This window comes from Colletes latitarsis, chromosome 6, assembly GCF_051014445.1.
Source record: "Colletes latitarsis isolate SP2378_abdomen chromosome 6, iyColLati1, whole genome shotgun sequence".
In the NCBI taxonomy this organism is placed as follows: Eukaryota; Metazoa; Arthropoda; class Insecta; order Hymenoptera; family Colletidae; genus Colletes; species Colletes latitarsis.
The window spans coordinates 20444587-20461770 of NC_135139.1; the positions used below are offsets into that span (position 1 = coordinate 20444587).

General features: G+C 30.1%; 4 protein-coding genes across 9 annotated transcripts; 2 read left to right on the forward strand and 2 right to left on the reverse strand.

Moving 5' to 3' along the window:
- Nucleotides 1-59: 59 nt before the first annotated feature.
- Nucleotides 60-8475, reverse strand: Prps (phosphoribosyl pyrophosphate synthetase). Of its 4 annotated transcripts, none has more exons than XM_076766404.1 (7): nt 8342-8475; nt 6705-6912; nt 5787-5970; nt 3292-3315; nt 1953-2176; nt 1556-1889; nt 60-1486 (listed from the first exon to the last, which is right to left on the reverse strand). In XM_076766404.1, exons 1-7 carry the CDS (start codon nt 8406-8408, stop codon nt 1394-1396), a joined length of 1134 nt encoding a protein of 377 aa, XP_076622519.1. In that variant the 5' UTR covers nt 8409-8475; the 3' UTR covers nt 60-1393. The 4 variants fall into 4 exon arrangements, with proteins under 4 accessions (XP_076622519.1, XP_076622518.1, XP_076622520.1 ...); XM_076766403.1 differs by lacking the exon at nt 3292-3315 and adding an exon at nt 4618-4689; XM_076766405.1 differs by lacking the exons at nt 3292-3315; nt 8342-8475 and adding exons at nt 4618-4689; nt 7723-7846.
- Nucleotides 7286-12430, forward strand: Ubc4 (ubiquitin conjugating enzyme 4). Of its 2 annotated transcripts, none has more exons than XM_076766415.1 (5): nt 7286-7881; nt 8977-9129; nt 9454-9536; nt 9629-9792; nt 9857-12430. In XM_076766415.1, the coding sequence occupies exons 1-5, from the start codon at nt 7819-7821 to the stop codon at nt 9994-9996; spliced, it is 603 nt and encodes a 200-aa protein (XP_076622530.1). In that variant the 5' UTR covers nt 7286-7818; the 3' UTR covers nt 9997-12430. The 2 variants fall into 2 exon arrangements, with proteins under 2 accessions (XP_076622530.1, XP_076622529.1); XM_076766414.1 differs by lacking the exon at nt 7286-7881 and adding an exon at nt 8424-8880.
- Nucleotides 12431-12478: 48 nt separating this feature from the next.
- On the reverse strand, nt 12479-16655 carry Rfwd3 (ring finger and WD repeat domain 3). 2 transcript variants are annotated; one of them, XM_076766401.1, is made up of 3 exons: nt 15190-16655; nt 14511-14636; nt 12479-14449 (listed from the first exon to the last, which is right to left on the reverse strand). In XM_076766401.1, the coding sequence occupies exons 2-3, from the start codon at nt 14617-14619 to the stop codon at nt 12963-12965; spliced, it is 1596 nt and encodes a 531-aa protein (XP_076622516.1). In that variant the 5' UTR covers nt 14620-14636; nt 15190-16655; the 3' UTR covers nt 12479-12962. The 2 variants fall into 2 exon arrangements, with proteins under 2 accessions (XP_076622516.1, XP_076622515.1); XM_076766400.1 differs by having other exon boundaries at nt 14917-16655.
- LOC143342848 (uncharacterized) lies at nt 15862-17048 on the forward strand. Its single transcript, XM_076767134.1, has 4 exons — nt 15862-15925; nt 16017-16219; nt 16467-16856; nt 16926-17048. Exons 2-4 carry the CDS (start codon nt 16214-16216, stop codon nt 17046-17048), a joined length of 519 nt encoding a protein of 172 aa, XP_076623249.1. The 5' UTR covers nt 15862-15925; nt 16017-16213.
- The last annotated feature ends 136 nt before the right edge of the window (nt 17049-17184 follow it).

Below are 17184 nucleotides of genomic sequence, written 5' to 3' on the forward strand. Positions count from 1 at the left end.
ACGATGTTTTTTCCCAATTGGTAATTTTTAAAATTATGTTATTAGAATACACAGCATAATGTAATGATAAACATTTATTAATCATACAATTCCATAGAATATAATCAAATTAGAGTATTATAGTGCAATATATAAATCATAGGTCAATATATAGTAATTAATAATAGAAATTGAATTAATTTGATATTCAACTAATGAAGTAATTGTACTTGAGGATATTTGCTTCAATTACATTTATAAAATTATAGCGTTTATTCTAAGAAAGTATTTCTAAACACTTAAACACGGTATAGTTTGTAAGTATGGCATTCAATTTAAGCTATCTTTGTATTAGTAGCCAAATAAAAATAATAGTAATTGTGTACATAATTTTTCCAATATATAAATAAAAAAATAAAAATGTACTTTTTGAAGGTATTTATTACAATGTTCAATTCATTAACAGGTGGCATTTTTTATCGAATTAAAAAAAATTTGCACGTAAATAATGCTGTGTTTATATTGACTTGTATTTTCATGTAATATTGGTCCAAAGCTAAGTAAGTTGATGACTGCAGTCACATTCCTCCATTAAACGAGGAAATAATTGTTTTTGGCAATACAAATATATTCATATAAATAGTTATTTTTGTTTTCTTAAAAATTGTTGTAGTAAAAGATAGTCGAAAAAAATAGTGTTCCTTCAACATTATTTTTTTATCACATACAATGTAGAAGACAATGTATTAAAGTACAATACCAAATTATATTAGAATTGTAAAAAGGTAGTCTTTCCGACGTTTTGTATTATCGTGTGAAAAATTTTATACAAATATTACAAACTCTTTGCGTTTATCTGTAAAAACGAGATATGCCTCTGATGGCGTGATTACATTGCATGAATGTTTAGATTTGCATTCATTGCAATAGATTTTATCCCGAGTTACACATATACGTGTCAGGATAAATGTAATGTCATTTCATATTGCAGTAACAGATACGTTACTTCTAACGTTCTGAATAAGTTTTAAATTAAATGATATGATCACTATAATTTAAACAGAACAGTAATGTGTACTGCATATTAAATAGCAGTCTAGCAAAATTTAATTATCTTTAAACACTTTCACTTTGAGAATTCTTGTTGATATCTATCAATTACCAACTTAGTTTTGCTCAAAATGGATAATACAGTATAATTTTTATCTATCTAATATCTCATTTCCTACATACACCTAGGAAAAAAAGAGCACATACGGTTTTTAATTTAAAAATAGAACACAAGCACTTGTTCCAAGATTACTCCTGTAGGCAAGTTGGTTTACACTATACTAAGAATAACAGTAAATGGATGTAACAAGATTGCGTTCTTTTTACATAATTCAATACAGTACATTATAGGGAAGATTTATGTCTAATACGGTACATTTGAAAACAAATACGATACAGATTCACCATTGTGAGTCCGTCTCACGGCTTCGGCAAACATCATTGATACATCAATGCACTAAAAAGTACATAAAATTTAATTGGAATTTATTCAAAATCTTATTTAATAATAATTGTGTCTATCCACCTGTATCTTTGGACAATCCTTCATATGACCATCTTGAGGAATGGTGTTTGTTACTACAACAGCTTCGAAACAAGCATTATTTATTCTGCTAATTGCTGGGCCACTGAAAATGCCGTGTGTTAAAATAGCGTATACTTTCGTGGCACCAGCTTCTAACAGTTTTTCCGCTGCATGGCAAATAGTACCGCAAGTGTCGGCCATATCATCTACTAAAATGGCGACTCTATCTTTTACATCTCCAACTAATACCATACTGGCAACCTCGTTTGCCTTTTTCCTTTCTTTGTGTATAAGTGCAAATTCTACATTTAATCGATCAGCAATTGATGTTACCCTATTGGGGTCAAAATTCTTTGATATGCTCATTTCAAGTAAATTTCTTATTTCAATGTATTACCTTTTGGCACCACCAGCATCTGGAGAAACGATAATGCTATTTCGCCATTCAACAATGTTTTCCTTGATCCATTTGAGGACGGCAGGTTCAGCAAATAAATTATCAACTGGAATATCGAAAAAGCCTTGAATTTGACTAGCATGCAAATCCATTGTAATGATGTGATCGGCTCCCGCTACCGACAACATGTTTGCTACTAATTTTGCCGAAATAGGTGCACGACTCTGAAAAACAAACAGAGAATTTCAATTTCGCGATTTAATACGAGTCTCTCAAGTCCATTTGCAACTGGAAATATCCTGCAATTTGAAAAAAATTGCTGTTAAAATTTTTGTAGCATTTAAAAAGTTGTAAAAAATTGATAAATAAAGGTCAGTACAACCAAATACAAGTCTATAAAAAAGTCATGTTAAGGAAGAAAAGGAAAAATTAATTATTCGCTTTAGAGGGGACAAAATATAAATACAATGGCTGTTTACTGAAATTTTCATTAAAAATTGTACACATGTACATAACGACTAAAAGAAAAACGATATGTTGCAAATGCACCCCAGTTAGACTCAACAAAAAATATAAACAAAGCAGAGTTCAAACTTTAATTATAAAACAGAACACAGTGCATTTTTATTTCTTGGCTCTGTACAAGGACACTTAAACATGTAGAATGGTAAAAAGAGTATTTTGTAAATTTGAAATAATAACAGAGGTATATAACAAATGCAATAATAAACTATTAACGTTAAAATAATTAAAAAAATTCGCTTAATAGTGAGAAATGCATTGTGCTCAGGGAAATGATTACAATTAAGTCATTTTAATAAAATTGACTATTGTAAGCATAAATTTCACAAAAGCTGACTAATGTTAACAACTTAACAAATGTTTTTATTTGCAAATCATTTCATTGGCATGACATACTATTTACAAGACAACACAATCACAGTTCTTTTTTGCTAAAGCACTATTTCGTTAATAAGATAGGCACTTTTTGATTAGTATACTTAGACAATAACATTTTCAGCAACATAATAATTAGTACCCATTTAACATACAGATGTGTACCCCGTTATGTGTATATAGATTATTAAGAATGTATGTAGAATGCTATTATATTAATATTTTGCCCTCTCATTCAGATATCAATATGCTTTGACCAAATAGTTCATTCATTCATTCATTCATAGGGGTTCCATTGTGCCATATAGCCACAATTATAAGTTTTGTTAGTCCTACAAAGAAAGTTTTGTAAGAAACTAAAAATGATATTACAAATTGAAATTGTTCATCGAGTTATAGTTACAAACGTTTCACTCGACAATTTTATTGCTCTTATACTCACTGTAGAGAGGTCGGGCACAAAATCCTGAAAATACCCAACTATTCAGAAACTTGGAAGTATGCACTATAAATCTTTTAATAGTTTTACAATATAATTCCTTTAAAACTTACAGGATACGTAAAGATGTATTAAATAAATCATTTATCAACAGCAAAATATTATTATTACATTATTTATAAATTTTTAATACACATTTTCAATAATTATTAAATACATTATTAATAAATCTTCATCAAATTAGTAATTATTATTAATATATTTTTCGAAGCCATAGTACTGTGTAATTATTAATGTCTTAAATGTGTGATAATAATTATAATGCTCTTAACTGAAAAATTAGTAGACCAAGATAAATTCAATGTATCTTATAATGTGAATGCATGAAAGGCCCCCCTCGATGAATTCTAGTATCAGTTTTGCAATGTTCACATGGGTTATCTACTTCTGATAACCTTAGATTATTACCAAACATAATATGCTTTGACTTATAAAATATTTGTTGTTTACTGCTTTGCTAATTTGTTTTTTTATTAGTGGAAAATAATGCTGTTTCTTTAGAGAAACCAAGAATGTTGCAAAATTTTAAGAAGTTTTATCCCATTTAAGTTACTTTCCCATAATATACGAAATATAAAATTAATCATTGAACTAATACCACATATATACATTAATTAACATTAATATTTTTCCATGATTGATCCATGCAAATTATGTATATAACTAAAATATTTGTTTCAAACAATGCATGCTCGTTTTTTCTTTTCTTTTTTTTTCAAGATTGAAATGTATTTTGATATTTTAAGTTGTCTTGTGAAATTTATAAAATGAATAATTAATTCTTTTAGTATGATAAGTACCTTTTTTAATGTGCATGCTATACTACATGATTATACATGAAAATTTATTAAAATAAGTAAATGTTTTATTGTATGTATAATTTCCATGCCTTGTTTTAAATTATGAAATACTAGTATAATTATGAGTACCAAATGTTTAAATACAATATATAAATTGTCTGGAATATATTTTTAATGCTGCAAGTTATTTATATACAGGTTACTTTATAACTTGACTTTTAACATGAACCTACGTTAGTTATGATTTCATAAAAAAGTATGTATGATGTAATATATAGTGTGTATCCTGTACTAAAAGCATACCATTTGGTACAGCCCAATAAGATAAGCAAGAAAGTTACATGCATATTTACATATACATATGATGATGAGAATACATGTTTTGCATTCTAAATATGATATTGCTCCATTGGTCTGTTGCAAAGCTATGAAACAATAAATATATCATAATAAGACCGTTAGAAGTTACCCTGAATTTCCACTCGTTTGACTTCATGATAATTTGATTCTTAGAATTTGAGTTGTCACCTCCATCACCACCCTGTGAAGACATCATATAAAAAAAAAAAAATTTAACTCCTCAAATAAGATACAATATCCTTATGAGAGCCCACAGTGTAATTATAGACACATACAAAAAAAATGTAAACAATCTGGTCAAGCCTCAACCTATGAAATAAAGCATTTGAAATATGTACAAAGTATGATTATTACATTTAAAACGCTTACTTGAGAGAAATAAGCATATAATAAACATTCAACTACAAAAGTATATGGACATATTATGTAGAGCTGAATTAGGAATTTACATGTTATATTATTTTACTGTAATTGTAACTATACTATGTCTTTCCTACACAAAATAGCTTCTCTATTTGCATGTGCAAAGCAGTTTAATTGTGTTAATCAATGGCATACATCAACAAGATGGCTATTTTGAATCTAAAGTATTAGAGTCACTGAAGCATAATTTTTTGTAAGTTGTTTTGTTATGTAAGTGCTTTATATTCACACGATTTTGTTATATTTATTCATTTTATAAAATAATTTTGTACAGAATATATTTTCATACATTTGCTTGTTAACAAATAATAATAGAAAATACTAATTTTATTCATTTCTATCAATATCACAAATATTGTATAAATTGTCTTTTAAAGTTAATAGAATAAAATGTATTTTTTAAAGTGAAGAATTATAGAAATATATTATCACACTCTAACATAATATAACAATGTGTGAATACATGTTTTCACATAGGTATAGACATTTTACATTGAAATGGATAACACAACATAAAGTTAAATCATAACAATAAAGTGCTATTACACATTATTTGAGTATGATATTGATTTCTATAACTGAAATTGATTAACTAGCAATTGAAATTTGTAAAAAAATAATGTAACTAGTAGAAATATACTGAACATAAGGTTTTGACAAATATTTTTTATATTATGGTGAAAGTACATACGTATATGTGCTATAAGATACCATATAATGGGGACAAAACTCTAAGATCACAAGTAATATAAATAATTTCAATTTCATTAATTGAAACTATTTTGTTAAGTTTTTATTAATATCCTGTATTAGGTAAAAATTATAGACATGTATCATCTTAGCCATGTGTCTTACCTTATCTTTCTTGTCTTGTCTTGCATATGGAAAACAAGGAATTACAGCAGTTACTCGAGATGCAGAAGCAATTTTACATGCATTGATCATAATCAATAATTCCATTAAATTGTCATTTACTTCGCCACTTCCACTTTGTACAATGTACACATCTTCTCCTCGAACAGATTCCCCTATCTCCACGCTAAAAAAACAGATTAAATAAAATGTTTATGAGTAAACTATTACACAATTGTTGTTATAAGAACAAATATGTACCGTCAGCAAGATAAATTAATTTAAAAGTGTGTAAATATAGATTAAAAAAAAAGAAAAAAAAAAGAAAGTGATTAAGAAATTCATACATATTGTATATGAATTTATACACATCTATTTGAATTATAGTAACTGTATTAATCAATTTGTACATTGAAAAGATAATATCAATGTACCTTACACATTGTTGCCTTAATATTTTATCTTTACCGAATATTTAGGTTTAATTTTATTTTAAATCTTATACAGATAATATGGACAAACATTGAACACATGAGTAAATAATAACACGGTAATAAATCATTTTTATCATCGTTGCATACGAGGTAAAATGCGTTCTGATATTTGTACAGAGCATTGATGTTAGAATTAATTAGAATGGTGTATTAATAATTGTACCAGTTGACCTTCAACTTAAACGTCGTAGTTTAGTAGTACACGGGGGAACCGGCCTGACGCGACAGGGTTGTTTGTACATTGATAGGGTTGATTAATTAATGAAAAAACGATAAATATAAAGCAAAAATGCTAAAGATGCTCTGTCTTTTGAACAAAGAAATGGCAACCGAAAATATATAAATGAAAATTCGAATGACACGTGGTCGAGACCCAAGTTTAATACAATGACAATAACGTGGTTATAGCGGTGAATGCGACCATTACCATGTTTCGAGATTGCTAAATTTCTTGGTGACAACCTTCCCAATGTCTATGCCAAGCCTGTCGACGATACGTTGAGCCAAATCTGGATGCGATGTGCCGCTGAAGACTTTGATGTTTGGCATTCTGCTCTGCAAAAGTCGTCCGCGAGAATTTTCTAAATTTGCGCGTAACAAACTCTTGGCACGCACTGGCTGGGACACAGGCATCACTAAAACAGAAATCATAGAGAGACTATCCAATCAGAGAATGTTTCAGAAGCCGGACGTGACGTAAGTACTATGCTCCGCCCACCGAATGCCAGACATAACCGCGTAAACGCATTTCTTATCGTGTATTTTTTTTCCACTTCTGGCAAAATAATAAACTAAAAACGATCAATTTTATTTCGTCGTGTAATGAACATTTCTAACATCTTTACGAACGTCACTGATCACGCTTATTATGAACGTTGCAATATAACCATATGTTTATGAAGTATTAATAGCCAATTTCATAACAAGGCAACATTTTAAATCCTACGTATCTAAATCAATAACTAAACATTTTATTTTATTCACTTTTATATTAAAATGCAAACGAAAGCGTATCAGCTAGTTTGACTCGTTGCGAAATTAAAATTCATTACATTTTAAAATATAATTTTCGTGTATCGTGTAAAAAATGTATAATTAATTTTTTTCCAAAACATATTTGCGACGTGTATACGGATTTTCCTTGGACGTGTATTTATGTGGAATTTCCTTTCTAAATTATACGGTGAATTGAATTAAAGGCACGGACACTATAAAAATTGGCCATCATTTACAATTTGGCGCCGTAACGAACAACGACGTGAATGTAGACGAAATTCAAAAGGGTGAACACGAGCGGGTGACAGTCAACTTGTCCTATCAATGTGGCGCCGGCGGTGATTGAATGATAAATTGGATGGTCCGTGAGCGGAGATTTTGGCATAGAACACGGGTTAGAACGATCGTTTTTCTGAGTAGACACAGAGAGGAAATTCGAGCACGATTACCTGAAAGGTTCGCGCACGTTGACGCTCTGAGAAAACTTCGTTAATCTATTTGAATGACGATGACAGTGTGCTGACCGTCCCACCGATACGGGAGCTATGGCGAACATCGCGGCACAGAGGATCAAACGCGAATTTAAAGAGGTTATAAAGAGTGAGGAGGTGAGTGAACAATACATTCGCATGACTTTAGGAAGTACGATCCGTCTTTCGCGAAATGAAAGTATCAATATCGTTTAACATTGTCGTTTGATTGTACGATATTGTTTCGAGCAAATCTTGCGTGTGGCGTGACAAAAATGTGCCACAATTCATTGGCTAATAAAATCAACGCGAACAAAGCATAGGCACCTGTTGTATTGTATTCTCGACTGTCATCTATTTTTAAAATTGTTGTTCAACATCTCCGAACAAAGGCGTTTAGTGTACATTTACATTAATTATTTCGAATTAATTGCAATGATAATTGTACGTAAAACCTGTCCTTTGCACAGATACTTCAATGAATTAAAAGATAACGTTAATTACGCGTATCAGAATTATTTTTACTCTACTTTAAATCTAACATCAATGAAGTTTTTCATTTCTTAAAAATAAAATTATCTCGTAAAATGGTACATACCATTGTCCTTTAATTTTTGAGAGCACTGGCATGCTTGTTTGGTCTCATGCTGCTCTAGAAGATCCATTTTACATGCACATTAAGATCTGTTTTGATGTAATGTTTTCACATGTTTGTACATAGGCAATTTACGTCAGAATGTCACAATCATTATCTTATGACAGTTTTGTAAATTATTATTATAGAACACTATGTCATTTTATTATCAAATATTGACATTGATAAGTCTGTGATTATACTTTCCAGGCATTTTGAAAAAATGATTTAACGTTTGTAAATATATTGCTGCACTGTGTGTGATGCTTTCATCCAATAAAAGTAGTATGTGTTTTATAATTTCTAATGAAAATCACATAACTTTTATATTGTTTGATAAACAGAGTATTTATACAATAGAAATTTACATTGAAATAACCATACAATTATAATTTTATGTTTCATTGATTTCTTGCATGTTTAGTATTCATTTGTTTATAAACGAAGAAAAGTGTAGAATTAATTTTGTTTTATACAAATTGAATGTTGCTATTTTCATTCAGGTAAGTATGTGTATTTTACAAAAGTTTCACATTTAATATAATGCACATTATAAAATTATTTGCTTCTATCATTAACTGTTTGAAACTTTTTTACAGGTTGCAAAATGTGCAATAAACCTTGAGCTGGTAAATGATAGTTTTACTGAATTAAAAGGTGAAATTGCTGGTCCACCAGACACACCATACGAGGGAGGTAATTTTGTACTCGAGATTAAAGTTCCCGAGACATATCCCTTCAATCCTCCTAAAGTAAGCAATTTGTAAATCAATATGATTAATGTATGTTAATGATAAAGAATTGATTTTGTACTGCTTAAGATTAAGGCAGATTAGTATAACCCAGAGCATGACAAAGCATTTTCCATGTTGTCATATAGTTTGAGCTTATAAAAATGTCTCTATTTCGAAATTATTTTATATCTAATTATTTATGTACTACACAAAAACTTTTCTTTATTAGTTTTACATTATTTAATGATGAGAGAAAATGTGATATACGAATTATTCAATGCTTATGTACATTTTCTATGATCTAACTATTATAAATGTTTAAATAGTTATTGTTTCTTATAGGTACGATTTATAACAAAAATATGGCACCCTAATATATCTTCTGTAACAGGTGCTATTTGTTTGGATATATTAAAAGATCAATGGTGTGTAATTATGTAATTAGCTACAATATATTATACAATGTATTGGTCTAGTATCATAAAATGTACTGTGTATTTCAAATATTTGTCTTTAGGGCTGCTGCTATGACTTTACGCACGGTATTGCTATCATTACAAGCTTTATTATCTGCAGCAGAACCAGATGATCCACAAGATGCAGTAGTGGCTAAACAATATAGAGAGCATCCAGAAATGTTTCGTCAAACTGCTAAACATTGGACGTTTGTGTATGCAGGTGGTAAGTTTACAGACACTTTTTAAAATTGATAACCGTTTTCGCGTAAACATTGAAATTATTACAGGACCTGCTAAGATGCCTGATTTAGATTACAAAATAACGCGGTTAACAGATATGGGAATCGAGGAACATAAAGCAAGAGTTGCTTTATCTACTTATAATTGGGATTTGGAACGTGCCTCCGAGCAGCTCTTCAGTTTGTGATAACTGTATAGTTAATGTGTCATATACAAGCACTGATCATTTTGTCATTACAAAACTTTTGTAATACCACACCCAATTATTGACACCATACCAGTTTCATAATCAAATTCAGCACTTGTAACGACAATATTTCAATGGCAAAAAACATTTGCAGGAAATTCATTTAATGTCCTTGAATAATAGTCATTTATTTAACTTGTAAAATAGGCATGAAGAATCAGTAATTAATAAAATCTGTTAAGTCCATCTTGATAGCCACATTTTAAAGAGGAATTTTATGAAAAAATCATTTTTCATCTTGCGTTTATTAAAAGTTTAATAATGTTATTTAAACGATTAAATTTTTAATTGTTACAAGAAGTAAACAATGCATTTATCAGATTTCTTTTAAAGAAAAAAAAAAAAAAAAAAAAAGTAGTTTTATGTGTTGAGTATTCATTAAATCTCTTTGTACAAATCATTATATATTTTTAAATCTTTCATTGGCCTTTCCTTTTACTGTTGTAATTATATTTTATTAATTGGTTATCTGATTTTCTTTCTGACTGTAGTAAATACATCGTTTATTTTTGCGCAGCACAGGATTTAATAAACATTTTTTATTTTTATAGATTAATATTTGTGCTTTATAATCTGTTATATTCATTAAAAAAACATTAGTCATTTTGTACTTTTATTGTTAACTTCTAAATTTTTTAAAGCCACAAAGAGGTTTGCAGTACTGCCTCACTTTTTGCATAAATCTACATTAACTATGGAAAATGCCATTTTGCGTTAGTATTGGCACACCGATGCCTCGAATGATGCGTTTGGCATCTTTTTCAAATTGCAGTGACGAGCGAATCATTGCATGACGGGATGGAATTTCTAGATACCGAACGTATGAAAGTGCTCAGCACCCTCAGTGTTGTTCTATCTCGGTCACGGTCAGTGTTGTATCTTATTCACTTTCTTCTTTCGTCTTTGTCGAATGATCGTGAACACATGCAATGTGTAGGTAAAATGAGCAATAACTACAATGACCAAACAGGATAATTCAAATTTAGAGCATGAAGACAACAAGGAAAACGCATTAGTTCAATAGATGTTCTCTACAAGGATAGGATTATTTGAATTTTGTCACTATTGAATTTAATGTGGCATTTTATTTTTAACTATTACGTATGTTACGAGAAACAGATTTCTTCGTCGCGTGATATTTTTAATTTGCAGTATTTAGAAGGGATTCGTATAGTTCGAATGTGTCGTATTTGGACTTATTTTCAGTGAAAATATCTTACCTATTGAATTGTATTAGCGTCAAAGATATAAAGAAATATGTAAAAAATTTTAATTAATATTGATATTGATAAACCTATAACACGTTCGATATCGCATTGATGCTGCTACCACGCTAGATCAAATTTTCAACTACTGACACACATATGTGCTAGGTTCGCTCGCCGTTTTGTTTATTCCCGATGTTATTTCCCAATCACTATCCTTTTTAAGCAACCTGTTTGAATTCGACCAGTTCTAGAAACAAAGACTTGCCTAAACCTCTTCGTACGAAATTTGTCGATCCTGATTTGATTGCAAGGAAAGAGGCAGTACTGTATTTTAATTATATTTAATTGTATATTATTGAAATAGACACGAACTTGTTAGCATTAAATGGTATTTGTAAAAAGAATCGTAATGATAAATGCTATATTGTTAATATTTAAATTTTGCATATTTTCAGTGATGGGATATATTTTAATACTTTATTAATTACCATTGTTATTTATGTATACATTACTGTATTTATGTAGTTTTCTGCACTTGAAACTGGATGTGTACATTCCATGTTTAGTTAAAAAATTGCATTTACACATCACTGATGATGAAATTACAAAATAAATTGGGTTTTCAAGCAATGATAGCAAATTCAATGAAAAAGTATTGGGTTGCAAATCTTGTTGACACTTCCAATTTCAGAAAATTAAGGGGTAAAAAATAGTTATATTCGAAATATTTAATGACATTTATGAAAGTGTCTTGTTTGTGAAGAATTGCTAGTTTATAAATAATTTAAGAGGAAATTAATTATCCATAAAATCTGATAAAATAACAGTATATGTAGAATACATTTCAGAATTGTTCTAAACATTACTTGTATAGCATTACACGTATTATATAGACTTTTAAATGTAATTACATAATATCATGTCTCTTGTAGTATTAAAATAGGATTTTTTCTATTTTCTTTTATAATTTTTTAGTAATTGATATGAAAACTGGGTTAGAGGTGTGTTAATAGATTATAAATGCCGTTTGGTTTGTTTGATTTACAATTGCAAATTTAAAAAAATTAGGTACATATGGGTTAATTTATGAAAATAAACAACACCTTTAAACATTCTAGATGTAAATTAATATTTCAAAAATATTAATAAATAACATTTTTCAGTAATAGTATTGAAAATGTTTATACAAAAGTTCCCTTATAACTGTATTTGATTAATCCTAATTTCAGTACATTCGTTATATTTATTAGCTATCATGTTACTTAATGTTTATCAACATATACTTATTTTTACTGTTGTTATCCTATTTTTAAATATTATTCCAAACACTGTAGTCTATTAATAAGAATGTGTACAATATTTAATTAACTGATGGTAACTCTCATATTTATTTTTACAATATCTTCCTAGTTCAAGTTACACATGCAGAGAACTTCTGTACTGTCAAAAGTAAATGAACTTAAGTTTGACTTGAAATAGAACTTCGTTTCGTGTTATTTACATATGATTTTATCACATGATATCATATAAAAAAATATTATTCAGACTTGGATCTAGGAAATGCATTATTTGCAGTTATACCATATACCTCTTAAATTACAATCTTATGGTGTATATATGAAAGACGTTTTTATCATGGATTAGGCAATATGAACATTGCATTAGTCTTGCACCACTGTATTTTTGTATTAATGACAGTTATCCGTGACTATAAATTCGAACTTTTTTTGCGGAAAGCGTTGCTAAAAATAAATTACTATTAACGTCGACTGCACACATATCCACAACAGGATCAGATACAGGCAGACTATTTATTTGTTTCCCAGCAGATATACTCCACAATGATATAGAACTGGTGGATTCTTGATGCGCAGCAACTAATGTGTCGTTTTCAACATTTATATAACACGGCCTAGACAATAACTGATGAGAATTACCCGCATGAAACGTATGTACAATATTACAGATAGCTGATTCATCATTGCCCTTTTCTATTGTACATACAACATGTCTAGCATGAGGCTGCCTGGCATTTGGACGGGAAGAGATTAGAGCGTGATTGTTTTTTTCATCATAACATACGGATACAAATGGACCTTCAAGGAATATTTGTTTGGGTACATATTTTGAATCTTTTTGTTCATAAGCATAACATGTATTTAATCGACATGCAATGAATCCACCTCGACTAATGCCACTACCAGGATTAACAGGTACCGTTGCTAGAGAAACCACTGGTGATCTATCGCCTGGACTGTCCAGAGTTTCAACAGCACCAGAGGTTTGTCTAATATCGAATTGTGTTATAGATCCATTTTGTGCTCCTGTGAAAAATATATTTGGATTGTCACCTGACCAGCAGCAACTCCACAATGGAAAATTCGTTTGGAACGTGTGCACGATAATGTTATTTTGAATGTCCATTAATTTTGCGCATTTGTCAAAACCGACGCTAAGTAATAATGACTGCTGAGTCGTATTAAACATAACGTCTCTTATAGCTTGTGAATGTAAAAAAATGAATTGACGCGGTTGAAATTTATCCGAGTCGATTTTTTTAATGCCGTAACCCGAAAATAATGCGTTTGTTGATTTCTGTGATACAACTAAAAATCCATGCCATGGATTATAATCTAGTACACGGCAACCGCCATCCTTACATATTTCGATAGATCGATCTAAATGAAATTTTTTAATCATATGTTTAGAAGTATTTTCATTGGAATGAAGACTTATTTCTGATTGTTGATTCTCTAGTTCGGATATACGATTTTGCATACTAGACACTTGTTGCTCGAATAACTTTTGTCTGAGAGCATACTTTGATAGTTCCATTTCTATACGATTTTTTTCAGTCGTTACATTGTTTACTCTGTCTTTTAATTTGTCTAATTCAGTAGTATCTATTGATGTTAATCTCTTGGCATACAACATTCTAATATCTTTCACAGCAGCTTTCCTATTACATTGAGGGCAACGACGATTCGCACTGGTACAAGAATTTTGTAACCATTTCAAAATACAACTATGCCCAAATAAGTGCCCGCAACGTAAACAACACAAACGATGCTCTCCAGAGCTAGTCCATAGATCCATACATATAGGGCAAGATTGATCAGAATCAACTTCAGACTCATCTGTAGTTGTTTCTTTAGCTTTCTTTGCCTTTGATTCATCATCATCTTCTAAAATATTAGATATACACGTGACATACTACATATTTTTACGTAAATAAAATTTACTCACTTATATCTTCTGTCGAAGCTTCAGTTGTTACAATAATGACATCATTGTCATTATTTTCAGAATTTTCATTATTATCCGATTCTTCAATATGATTTTCATTCTCTTCCATTTGCTGTGTTTCTTCACCTGTGATATTCGATTAAAACTACTATTAATTTACATAATTGTAATGAATTGGTACTTTCAATTTATTGCATATGTACAAAGATATAATACCTTCTTTTACGTTGAATCTATATGTAAAAAATGATATTTAAAATTTGTATTTCTTCGTAACATTAACAAACACGAAAGTATTTTAATAATTGTTATATTTATTTATGTACATATACAATTCAATGAAAATTACAATCGTGATATTTTACTTATGTGCGCTATATGTAATTAGATTATTATAAACACTTACTGTAATCTATAACCTCCATGCTATAAAAATTTAAACATAAATATCTACGTATGATTTATATACATATATGTATATTACACTTAAACTAACTGTATTTCTTCTTTAAAAAAGATATGTTCACATTCTTGTTTGCAAGCAAAGTAGTACATCACAGACAACAATAAAGTGTTTACGTACTACGAACTTTTCGATTGACCTTTTCGTACGAATGTATCGCATTAATTCGTTTAAAACTCTCTATTTATACTGGACAAAAATAAGCTTATTACTTACAGTGTTATTTGGTTTCAATATTAATTTATCTTTGTCAATTTTTGTTTAAGCTAATATATTCGTTTCATTGCATTTCTCAGCTGACCGTTGTCACAGAAGTCGTACGAATATTTTTGTAATGTGCACAATTTCGTATTATATTACGATTACTTAAATAAACAGATATATTATTTTGATTCTACACTGCAATAATTTTTGTTATATTATTTGTTATTAGAAAGAATAACATGAAATGTTTAATAAGAAACAATTATTTATAAACATTCGTTGTTCGTTTGCATCAACTGGTGTCTATTGTAATAATATATGCATACTACTTTAAACATTTATAATAAACGAATAAACATTTTCACTTTTTATTATTCTAAAATGTAAACAAAATAGGATAGTATTATTAAAGGTTATATAGTTTACAATATTTTGATCGCCATATGCAAAATAACACATACCATACAAATTTATGATAATCAACGATCATACAGTGTTTGATCACATTTAAAACATAATTGTATGATACATTTTTTTTGCAATAAATTGCAAAAAATATGTCGGAGCTATTATTTAACGATTACAGTTTTTCATCGCTTCGATATAAATTATTGCAAGAATTAAATTATTTAAATTATCCACATACCATGGATACAGCTGACATGATCGAATATGTAGCTACATATAACATAAAAATAAAAGACGCTTGCTTCAGATCCTTATTCGAAGAAATTGATGGTTCTCCCGAGTAAGTGTCATATTCGATAAAAAAAAAATCTTTCTCAGATTTCATTCTAATTTCTAACTTCATTAATATATAAATATATTATATATTGCAGTTTTGATATCTACAAAAATTATATAAAAAAAAAACAATTTCGAAAAAATTAAGAAATCGTTCGACCCTATTTGATACCAGTACCGATCCTTCACTGAATAATCCAGGGAAAAGAATCGTCGTCCCCTTAACTTACGACGCTACTAGAGGAAGCTGTGTTATTAAGTGAAGCAACGGTGTTGTTTCGAAGGTAAAATAATGAAGGTAAAATATTGGCTATTCTTTGGACGTTTCCCGTACATATACCGTATACGGATCTGTATAACAGGGTGTACACAAACTGTTTACAAATATTTTATTAACAATTAATTTCATCGTTCTTAATTTTTCTCATATCTTACATATGTATTTCCACGGGTACGAGTACATGAGTTTAACGTGAAATAATGCCTTTGGTCGTGCTAACGAATTAATACTCGATATCTTACGCGATACAATTTGTTCGTTTTAGAAGCGGCGACCGTGTACTTGGAACATATCCCGTTCTCCAGGAAATTCGCCGACGCCTCTTCATGCTCGCGAACTGGACAGCTTCCCTATCAAAACGAGAAGCACCCACGATTTGAAGCGTCGCCGTTTACAACGATACGGCTCGAAATTACAAAAAAAGAGCCCCGACCACAGCGAGCCGGATTTTAAGAGAGATGCATTCGGTTCGTTGGAGTCTTTGTTTGACCTAAAGAAGCCTCTGAATTTGCCGGAAGTATTCTCGTTAACGGTCGAATGCTATCAAGAGGGACACGTTTACCGTACATCGGAAAAATTCAAGAATAACAAAAACCTCGTAGAATCTCCACATTCGCGACGGCGAGCGGATCTTGAGCCGCACATTCTCGAACGGGTGTGACTTTGGTATTACTTGTACTATCGATTAGGGTAACACTTCTAAATAATTCTGAACGTTCGGCAGCTGTATGAGGTCGACGATCATAAAAGTAAATCGGAAGAAACCAGGTACGAGCGAAACGTTGAAACGCCAAGGGAATCAAAAGAAATCAGAATACCAAGTCTGGTAGAAGAAGCATCAACGTAAAACACATTTAATTTTCAACCGTGTTTCGGTAATATCAACGCTACTTTTGCCGCTAAATCGACCTAATTTCAGCATGGCTGAAAACGAGGGGGACGCGATAGAAGAAGTAGCTGAGGAAGATTTCGAAGATGTTCCT

Coding starts and splice junctions, on each gene's coding strand:
- Rfwd3 (XM_076766400.1), bottom strand. Junction 14,450..14,510: donor AGCTTCGACAGAAGATATAA/GTGAGTAAATTT, acceptor CTAATATTTTAG/AAGATGATGATGAATCAAAG.
- Ubc4 (XM_076766414.1), top strand. CDS start 8,794: ATGTTTAGTATTCATTTGTTTATAAACGAAGAAAAGTGTAGAATTAAT. Junction 9,130..9,453: donor ATCCCTTCAATCCTCCTAAA/GTAAGCAATTTG, acceptor TGTTTCTTATAG/GTACGATTTATAACAAAAAT. Junction 9,537..9,628: donor GATATATTAAAAGATCAATG/GTGTGTAATTAT, acceptor ATTTGTCTTTAG/GGCTGCTGCTATGACTTTAC.
- LOC143342848 (XM_076767134.1), top strand. Junction 16,857..16,925: donor AGCCGCACATTCTCGAACGG/GTGTGACTTTGG, acceptor AACGTTCGGCAG/CTGTATGAGGTCGACGATCA.
- Prps (XM_076766403.1), bottom strand. CDS start 8,408: ATGGATCTTCTAGAGCAGCATGAGACCAAACAAGCATGCCAGTGCTCT. Junction 6,913..8,341: donor TCAAAAATTAAAGGACAATG/GTATGTACCATT, acceptor TTTCTGTTTTAG/TGATGCCTGTGTCCCAGCCA. Junction 1,487..1,555: donor AGGATTGTCCAAAGATACAG/GTGGATAGACAC, acceptor TGTACTTTTTAG/TGCATTGATGTATCAATGAT.